Consider the following 10,000-nt stretch of genomic DNA (forward strand, 5'->3'; position numbering starts at 1 on the left):
CACAAATAAAACAAAATAATTGCAGGCGGGGGGGGGGGGGGGGGGGGGGGGGGGGGCATTGGTACGAGCCAACAAACTTTCTCTGTCCTCCCCCTCATCCGTCTCTCTCTCTCTCTCTGCTTTCTATCTCCTACTGTATACATTACTGAACCCACGCCTGTTCGCCTTCGCTGCACCAAGTCTTCACTCAGTACTGTTCACTGTGCACGTGTGTGTGTGTGTGTGTGTGTGCGTGTGTGTGTGTGCAAATGAGGTGGTGGGGGGGGGGGGGGGGGGTTGTTATGGACGCCGTGGGTGGTGCAAGCTGCCGGTAGCCGATGCCCACTTGCTTTTCACGAGACAAACAAGCTTGAATGCACACACACACACACACACACACACACACTTGGCTGTGTACACACACACACACACACACACTTGGCTGTGTATACACACACACACACAAGCGTGCGGACTCTCGATGGAGTTCAGAGCAGCAGTCGTCTTCACTCCCTTGAGCTTCTCTCTGGTCCAAACACATTCTGAGAGTGTGCGAGAGGTGTGTGTGTATATGATGTGTGGGTGTGTGACAGGATATGTGTCAACCCACCAGTACACCACAGTGTGTGTGTGTGTGTGTGTGTGTGTGTGTGTGTAGATAGTGTAAGATTTATTTTATTAAAATGTTTTTCCAATATCAATACATGTTTGTATGCACATCAAATCATCATCTTAATAAATGGGAAACACTATTTCACACATGTTCAAGTCCTCAGAATGAATATTAACGGCTATTTCAATATTTTAGAGTTATGTTTTATTAATTTCTTTTGTCTGGAAAGAAAAATTCCAGCCGTCTGTTTTTCTTTCATGGCTCAGTCTAAAAAGTGGAAACGTGATATTGGAGTTGTCGGTTATAAGTTGCAGTGTGTGTGCATCTGAAACTGAGACAGAGGACTCTTAAGGGCTGCAGAATGCCAAAAATAATCACAATTCATCACGTTTAATATGACGAGGCAAGTGTAGTTCTGGCTACAGTTGGCTATGTCGCGTCAACGCCGTGCACAACTTGCGACAGATACAATTTATTATATATTTTGAATTCATAATCTGCTCCTGCCCTCCCTTATCCTCTGTTCTCCATCCCGTGTGTGTGTGTGTGTGTGTGTGTGTGTGTGTTTGTGTGCAGATTGACCTGGAGCCCGAGGGAAAGGTGTACGTTGTTATCGACCTGTCCGGATCTTCAAGTGAAGGTGAGAGAACTTTTACGTCACGGCTGTCGTCCGTCACACCTTTGCTTTAATATTTAATGACGCAAAAGAGATGTTGCGTAACAGTCACAGAAGCTTTTAGTCTGAAGAGACTCTCTCTCTCTCTCTCTCTCTCTCTCTCTCTCTCTCTCTCTCTCTCTCTCTTTCTCTCGCTCTCTCTCCGGATGATCAGATTCAACTACTGAGTTCCCCTTATTTTTACTGTAGAAAACTAATGTTGGCCACAATCAGAAATATAATAAATATCTATAATATATCATATTATAAATGTGTGAATGTACATATTTTCAATTTAATCTATTTATGGTATTGCTTCATCCACGTTGGTTTCATGTTCTCTTCTGAAAATGACCTATTAATGCAAAGAGAGCGTTAGACGGCTGTTTTCTCTCTCCCTCTGTGTGTGTGTGTGTGTGTGTGTGTGTGTGTGTGTGTCTGTGTGTGTGTGTGTGTGTGTGTGTGTGTGTAAAAGCTCCTTCGTGTGAGTAACTCTGCCGTTGTAAAGTCGTGGTATCTCTCACTACGGCGTGCGTGTGCATGTAGAGACTGAACGTCTGTCGCTGCAACAGGAAGTAGATCAGGAAGTAGATCAGGAAGTAGATCAGGAAGTAGATGTTTGTGTTTCCTGTGTATTTGTGCGTCTTCCTCTCGTACCCACGGTGATGAGAGACGTGGTTTAAAAACATTTAAACAGTTTTAAACCATCAAAACATCTTAAATGTTAGTTATGCTTTTACTTTGTTGGAGTCAAATGTTTTTTTTCTTTAAAAACACACAATTCAAATGACGAGCAAAATAAAAGATTGTTATTTTATGGATTAAAACAAATCTTGCCATTAGTAGTTTTAATGGTGTATTATTAGAGCTCGTAAAAACGGGTCTTAATTCATCTCTAATATCTATTTATGTTGTTAAAAAATGTCCTTCAAGCAACTGGATTTATTCACATTTCTCGCCAACACAACATTTTACGAGCTTACATCATGATAACGAAGTACGTGAACTGCCAACGTTGTTTGTTTGTGCTGTAAACATGTACAAAAAACAAAAACAAATGTCGTTTTCTCTGGCGAATCCCTCACAGTCACATTTCCCCAATGAATGGCCTGAAACATCAAAGGAAAAGCCCCGAACTACCGTGAACTAACCCGACCCGTTCCCCACGTCACACACACGAGAACCGCGTCGGGTCGAAGTCGCTGCAGGTCACGGCGGATCTGACGGCCATTTTTTTTTTTTATTGGACGAGAGACATGACCGAATGGAAGAAGAGAAAGGGGGAGTTAACCGGAGGTCAGAGGAGGGGGTGGGGAGGGCTGATGAATTGATTAGTAAAGTGGAGTGTTCTCTAATGGACCAGTTACATCATCGAGAGAGAGAGAGAGAGAGAGAGAGAGGTGTCATTAGGACAGGGACTTCTCTTGCTCATAAATTTGTTCTTGAACCTTTATTAGATTTCGTTCTCTCGGTTTCTGTCTGCGGTTTCATACCATGTATTTATGTACCTGTGTGTGTGTGTGTGTGTGTGTGTGTGAGAGTGGATGAAATTGCAGTCATTACTTAAATGTGTTTGCATTGCAGAGAACACATGAACTGTCAGGCCTGAGAGCTGCATCGTCTCCGTCTGCATCGTCTCTCCGTCTGCATCATCTCTCCGTCTGCATTGTCTCCGTCTGCATCGTCTCTCCGTCTGCATCGTCTCTCCGTCTGCATCATCTCTCCGTCTGCATTGTCTCCGTCTGCATCGTCTCTCCGTCTGCATCGTCTCTCCGTCTGCATCGTCTCTCCGTCTGCATCGTCTCTCCATCCCCATCGTCTCTCCGTCTGCATCGTCTCTCCGTCTCCATCGTCTCTCCATCCCCATCGTCTCTCCGTCTGCATCATCTCTCCATCTGCATCGTCTCTCCATCCCCATCGTCTCTCCATCTGCATCGTCTCTCCTTCTCCATCGTCTCTCCATCTGCATCGTCTCCGTCTCCATCGTCTCTCCATCTCCATCGTCTCCGTCTGCATCGTCTCTCCGTCTGCATCGTCTCTCCATCTGCATCGTCTCCGTCTCCATCGTCTCTCCATCTGCATCGTCTCCGTCTCCATCGTCTCTCCATCTCCATCGTCTCCGTCTGCATCGTCTCTCCGTCTCCATCGTCTCTCCATCTGCATCGTCTCTCCTTCTCCATCGTCTCTCCATCTGCATCGTCTCCGTCTCCATCGTCTCTCCATCTCCATCGTCTCTCCTTCTCCATCGTCTCTCCATCTGCATCGTCTCCGTCTCCATCGTCTCTCCATCTCCATCGTCTCCGTCTGCATCGTCTCTCCGTCTGCATCGTCTCTCCATCTGCATCGTCTCCGTCTCCATCGTCTCTCCATCTGCATCGTCTCTCCTTCTCCATCGTCTCTCCTTCTCCATCGTCTCTCCTTCTCCATCGTCTCTCCATCTCCATCGTCTCTCCGTCTGCATCGTCTCTCCGTCTCCATCGTCTCCGTCTGCATCGTCCCTCCTTCTCCATCGTCTCTCCTTCTCCATCGTCTCTCCGTCTGCATCGTCTCTCCTTCTCCATCGTCTCTCCGTCTCCATCGTCTCTCCATCTGCATCGTCTCCGTCTCCATCGTCTCTCCATCTCCATCGTCTCCGTCTGCATCGTCTCTCCGTCTGCATCGTCTCTCCGTCTGCATCGTCTCTCCGTCTGCATCATCTCTCCATCTGCATCGTCTCTCCGTCTGCATCGTCTCTCCGTCTGCATCATCTCTCCGTCTGCATTGTCTCCGTCTGCATCGTCTCTCCGTCTGCATCGTCTCTCCGTCTGCATCGTCTCTCCGTCTGCATCGTCTCTCCATCCCCATCGTCTCTCCGTCTGCATCATCTCTCCATCTGCATCGTCTCTCCATCCCCATCGTCTCTCCATCTGCATCGTCTCTCCTTCTCCATCGTCTCTCCATCTGCATCGTCTCCGTCTCCATCGTCTCTCCATCTGCATCGTCTCCGTCTCCATCGTCTCTCCATCTCCATCGTCTCCGTCTGCATCGTCTCTCCGTCTGCATCGTCTCCGTCTCCATCGTCTCTCCATCTGCATCGTCTCTCCTTCTCCATCGTCTCTCCATCTGCATCGTCTCCGTCTCCATCGTCTCTCCATCTCCATCGTCTCTCCTTCTCCATCGTCTCTCCATCTGCATCGTCTCCGTCTCCATCGTCTCTCCATCTCCATCGTCTCCGTCTGCATCGTCTCTCCGTCTGCATCGTCTCTCCGTCTGCATCGTCTCTCCATCTGCATCGTCTCCGTCTCCATCGTCTCTCCATCTGCATCGTCTCTCCTTCTCCATCGTCTCTCCTTCTCCATCGTCTCTCCTTCTCCATCGTCTCTCCATCTCCATCGTCTCTCCGTCTGCATCGTCTCTCCGTCTCCATCGTCTCCGTCTGCATCGTCCCTCCTTCTCCATCGTCTCTCCTTCTCCATCGTCTCTCCGTCTGCATCGTCTCTCCTTCTCCATCGTCTCTCCGTCTCCATCGTCTCTCCATCTGCATCGTCTCCGTCTCCATCGTCTCTCCATCTCCATCGTCTCCGTCTGCATCGTCTCTCCGTCTGCATCGTCTCTCCGTCTGCATCGTCTCTCCGTCTGCATCATCTCTCCATCTGCATCGTCTCTCCGTCTGCATCGTCTCTCCGTCTGCATCGTCTCTCCGTCTGCATCATCTCTCCGTCTGCATTGTCTCCGTCTGCATCGTCTCTCCGTCTGCATCGTCTCTCCGTCTGCATCGTCTCTCCGTCTGCATCGTCTCTCCATCCCCATCGTCTCTCCGTCTGCATCGTCTCTCCATCTGCATCGTCTCTCCATCCCCATCGTCTCTCCATCCCCATCGTCTCTCCGTCTGCATCGTCTCTCCATCTGCATCGTCTCTCCATCTGCATCGTCTCCGTCTGCATCGTCTCTCCGTCTGCATCGTCTCTCCATCTGCATCGTCTCTCCATCTGCATCGTCTCCGTCTCCATCGTCTCTCCATCTCCATCGTCTCTCCATCTGCATCGTCTCCGTCTGCATCGTCTCTCCGTCTGCATCGTCTCTCCATCTGCATCGTCTCCGTCTCCATCGTCTCTCCTTCTCCATCGTCTCTCCTTCTCCATCGTCTCTCCGTCTGCATCGTCTCTCCGTCTCCATCGTCTCCGTCTGCATCGTCCCTCCTTCTCCATCGTCTCTCCTTCTGCATCGTCTCTCCGTCTGCATCGTCTCTCCTTCTCCATCGTCTCTCCGTCTCCATCGTCTCTCCATCTGCATCGTCTCCGTCTCCATCGTCTCTCCATCTGCATCGTCTCCGTCTCCATCGTCTCTCCATCTCCATCGTCTCCGTCTGCATCGTCTCTCCGTCTGCATCGTCTCTCCATCTGCATCGTCTCTCCATCTGCATCGTCTCTCCATCTGCATCGTCTCCGTCTCCATCGTCTCTCCATCTGCATCGTCTCTCCGTCTGCATCGTCTCTCCATCTGCATCGTCTCTCCATCTGCATCGTCTCTCCATCTGCATCGTCTCTCCATCTGCATCGTCTCCGTCTCCATCGTCTCTCCATCTCCATCGTCTCCGTCTGCATCGTCTCTCCGTCTGCATCGTCTCTCCATCTGCATCGTCTCTCCATCTGCATCGTCTCCGTCTGCATCGTCTCTCCGTCTGCATCGTCTCTCCATCTGCATCGTCTCTCCATCTGCATCGTCTCCGTCTCCATCGTCTCTCCATCTCCATCGTCTCCGTCTGCATCGTCTCTCCATCTGCATCGTCTCCGTCTCCATCGTCTCTCCATCTGCATCGTCTCCGTCTCCATCGTCTCTCCATCTCCATCGTCTCCGTCTGCATCGTCTCCGTCTGCATCGTCTCTCCGTCTGCATCGTCTCTCCATCCCCATCGTCTCTCCGTCTGCATCATCTCTCCATCTGCATCGTCTCTCCATCCCCATCGTCTCTCCATCTGCATCGTCTCTCTTTCTCCATCGTCTCTCCATCTGCATCGTCTCCGTCTCCATCGTCTCTCCATCTGCATCGTCTCTCCTTCTCCATCGTCTCTCCGTCTCCATCGTCTCTCCATCTCCATCGTCTCCGTCTGCATCGTCTCTCCGTCTGCATCATCTCTCCATCTGCATCGTCTCTCCATCCCCATCGTCTCTCCATCTGCATCGTCTCTCTTTCTCCATCGTCTCTCCATCTGCATCGTCTCCGTCTCCATCGTCTCTCCATCCCCATCGTCTCTCCATCTGCATCGTCTCTCTTTCTCCATCGTCTCTCCATCTGCATCGTCTCCGTCTCCATCGTCTCTCCATCTGCATCGTCTCTCCTTCTCCATCGTCTCTCCGTCTCCATCGTCTCTCCATCTCCATCGTCTCCGTCTGCATCGTCTCTCCGTCTGCATCGTCTCTCCATCTGCATCGTCTCCGTCTCCATCGTCTCTCCATCTGCATCGTCTCTCCTTCTCCATCGTCTCTCCTTCTCCATCGTCTCTTCTTCTCCATCGTCTCTCCATCTCCATCGTCTCTCCGTCTGCATCGTCTCTCCGTCTCCATCGTCTCCGTCTGCATCGTCCCTCCTTCTCCATCGTCTCTTCTTCTCCATCGTCTCTCCTTCTCCATCGTCTCTCCATCTCCATCGTCTCTCCGTCTGCATCGTCTCTCCGTCTCCATCGTCTCCGTCTGCATCGTCTCTCCTTCTCCATCGTCTCTTCTTCTCCATCGTCTCTCCTTCTCCATCGTCTCTCCGTCTGCATCGTCTCTCCTTCTCCATCGTCTCTCCGTCTCCATCGTCTCTCCATCTGCATCGTCTCCGTCTCCATCGTCTCTCCATCTGCATCGTCTCCGTCTCCATCGTCTCTCCTTCTCCATCGTCTCTCATTCTCCATCGTCTCTCCTTCTCCATCGTCTCTCCATCTGCATCGTCTCCGTCTCCATCGTCTCTCCATCTGCATCGTCTCCGTCTCCATCGTCTCTCCATCTGCATCGTCTCCGTCTCCATCGTCTCTCCATCTGCATCGTCTCCGTCTCCATCGTCTCTCCATCTCCATCGTCTCCGTCTGCATCGTCTCTCCGTCTGCATCGTCTCTCCATCTGCATCGTCTCTCCATCTGCATCGTCTCTCCATCTGCATCGTCTCCGTCTGCATCGTCTCTCCGTCTGCATCGTCTCTCCATCTGCATCGTCTCTCCATCTGCATCGTCTCTCCATCTGCATCGTCTCCGTCTCCATCGTCTCTCCATCTGCATCGTCTCTCCTTCTCCATCGTCTCTCCTTCTCCATCGTCTCTCCTTCTCCATCGTCTCTCCATCTCCATCGTCTCTCCGTCTGCATCGTCTCTCCGTCTCCATCGTCTCTCCATCTGCATCGTCTCCGTCTCCATCGTCTCTCCATCTGCATCGTCTCTCCTTCTCCATCGTCTCTCCTTCTCCATCGTCTCTCCTTCTCCATCGTCTCTCCATCTCCATCGTCTCTCCGTCTGCATCGTCTCTCCGTCTCCATCGTCTCTCCATCTGCATCGTCTCCGTCTCCATCGTCTCTCCATCTGCATCGTCTCCGTCTCCATCGTCTCTCCATCTCCATCGTCTCCGTCTGCATCGTCTCCGTCTGCATCGTCTCTCCGTCTGCATCGTCTCTCCTTCTCCATCGTCTCTCCTTCTCCATCGTCTCTCCATCTCCATCGTCTCTCCGTCTGCATCGTCTCTCCGTCTGCATCGTCTCTCCTTCTCCATCGTCTTTCCTTCTCCATCGTCTCTCCTTCTCCATCGTCTCTCCGTCTGCATCGTCTCTCCTTCTCCATCGTCTCTCCTTCTCCATCGTCTCTCCTTCTCCATCGTCTCTCCATCTCCATCGTCTCTCCGTCTGCATCGTCTCTCCGTCTCCATCGTCTCCGTCTGCATCGTCCCTCCTTCTCCATCGTCTCTCCTTCTCCATCGTCTCTCCGTCTGCATCGTCTCTCCTTCTCCATCGTCTCTCCGTCTCCATCGTCTCTCCATCTGCATCGTCTCCGTCTCCATCGTCTCTCCATCTCCATCGTCTCCGTCTGCATCGTCTCTCCGTCTGCATCGTCTCTCCGTCTGCATCGTCTCTCCGTCTGCATCATCTCTCCATCTGCATCGTCTCTCCGTCTGCATCGTCTCTCCGTCTGCATCGTCCCTCCTTCTCCATCGTCTCTCCTTCTCCATCGTCTCTCCGTCTGCATCGTCTCTCCTTCTCCATCGTCTCTCCTTCTCCATCGTCTCTCCTTCTCCATCGTCTCTCCTTCTCCATCGTCTCTCCATCTCCATCGTCTCTCCGTCTGCATCGTCTCTCCGTCTCCATCGTCTCCGTCTGCATCGTCCCTCCTGTGAGATGAACGGATGTTGCCCCGCGGCGCCAACGGCGTCCAGTTTGTGCCATCATTTAGCGGAGTGTGTGTGTGTGTGTGGCGTTTTGAGAGTGGGCTGGCTAACTTTAGCGGGACCTCGTGTCAAAGTAATATCAGATACAAGAAGGAAAACGGAAAAAGAAAAGGTGTTAATTTGAGAAAACAACGTTGTTTTTGTTATGACTGAAAATGATGGAGGAGCATCAATCAGAGTGCCGGTGAGCACCAATTGAATGTCAGGAGTAAATATGGCTTCACTTCAGATTTTAAGTCTCGTTAATGCTTCAAGGTGCTCATGAAGTTTAAGAAGCATCGTCGTCAAAGGGGGGTCGCCTGGCCGACGCCAAGTCAAACAGTGTTGCTAGGCAGCGGTCGTCAGTTGCTAGGCGATGGCAAAGAGCAAGAGTGAGGACGGGCGGATGACATGACGGGAAGAAAAAGGAACGCATGGCGAGTCCACGAGGTTCACAAAGGTGGAGGTTCGTCCCGAGGGTGGCGCCAGAGGAAAAGATGGAGATATTGTTATGGTAAAGATGGAGGATGGCGCCAGAGGAAAAGATGGAGATATTGTTATGGTAAAGATGGAGATAATATGGTAAAGATGGAGATATTTTTATGATAAAGATGGAGATATTGTTATGTAAAGATGGAGGTGGCGCTAGAGGAAAATATGGAGATATTGTTATGGTAAAGATGGAGGATGGCGCCAGAGGAAAAGATGGAGATATTGTTATGGTAAAGCTGGAGATATTGTTATGGTAAAGATGGAGATATTGTTATGGTAAAGATGGAGGTGATGCTAGAGGAAAGATGGAGATATTGTTATGGTAAAGATGGAGATATTGTTATGGTAAAGATGGAGATATTGTTATGGTAAAGATGGAGGTGATGAAGGTGGTTGATGATGTGAACCTGGCCGCCAGAGGAAAAGAGGCCTGATGCCGTCGCGGGGGTCAACAAATCAATGATGTTGCCGATTTAGATTTCTCTAATAGAAATGTAACTTTTAGCTCAACAACGCTCACACCTGTGAGACACAAAAAATAACCAAAGAAAGAAAAAACTGCTCAGCAAACAACAAAAACCTTTCAGTACCTGCGTCTGTCTTATGAATCACACATAATGTATTCATGACCATTTATGAAAGTAACCCCCCCCCCCCCTCTTTCTCTCTCTCTCTCTCACACGTGCTCACCTGAAGTGTTGTGTGTGTGTGTGTGTGTGTGTGTGTGTGTGTGTGCGTGCGCGTGTGTATAATTAATAGTGTTAGTCAGTAATTGAAATCTCTGCTGCTCCACAGGGGAAACCCTCTGTAATTAGACACAAACCGTCCTCAGACCGTCTTTTCAGCCGCTTGGTGTCAGCGCCATCTGGTGGCTTTAGGGTGTAAGTGCAGGCGG

At 50.6% G+C, this 10,000-nt stretch overlaps 1 protein-coding gene across 1 annotated transcript in view; it reads left to right on the top strand.

Annotated features, from left to right (window-relative positions):
• Positions 1-10,000, top strand: part of LOC117743861 (protein kinase C epsilon type-like) — a 46,902-nt gene that overhangs the window by 12,491 nt on the left and 24,411 nt on the right. Inside the window, exon 2 of the mRNA XM_034551763.1 lies at positions 1,169-1,232. Coding sequence (XP_034407654.1) covers positions 1,169-1,232 — 64 coding nt within the window. The remainder of the gene's footprint in view (positions 1-1,168; positions 1,233-10,000) is intronic.

This window comes from Cyclopterus lumpus, chromosome 15 (genome assembly GCF_009769545.1).
Source record: "Cyclopterus lumpus isolate fCycLum1 chromosome 15, fCycLum1.pri, whole genome shotgun sequence".
Taxonomy (NCBI): Eukaryota; Metazoa; Chordata; class Actinopteri; order Perciformes; family Cyclopteridae; genus Cyclopterus; species Cyclopterus lumpus.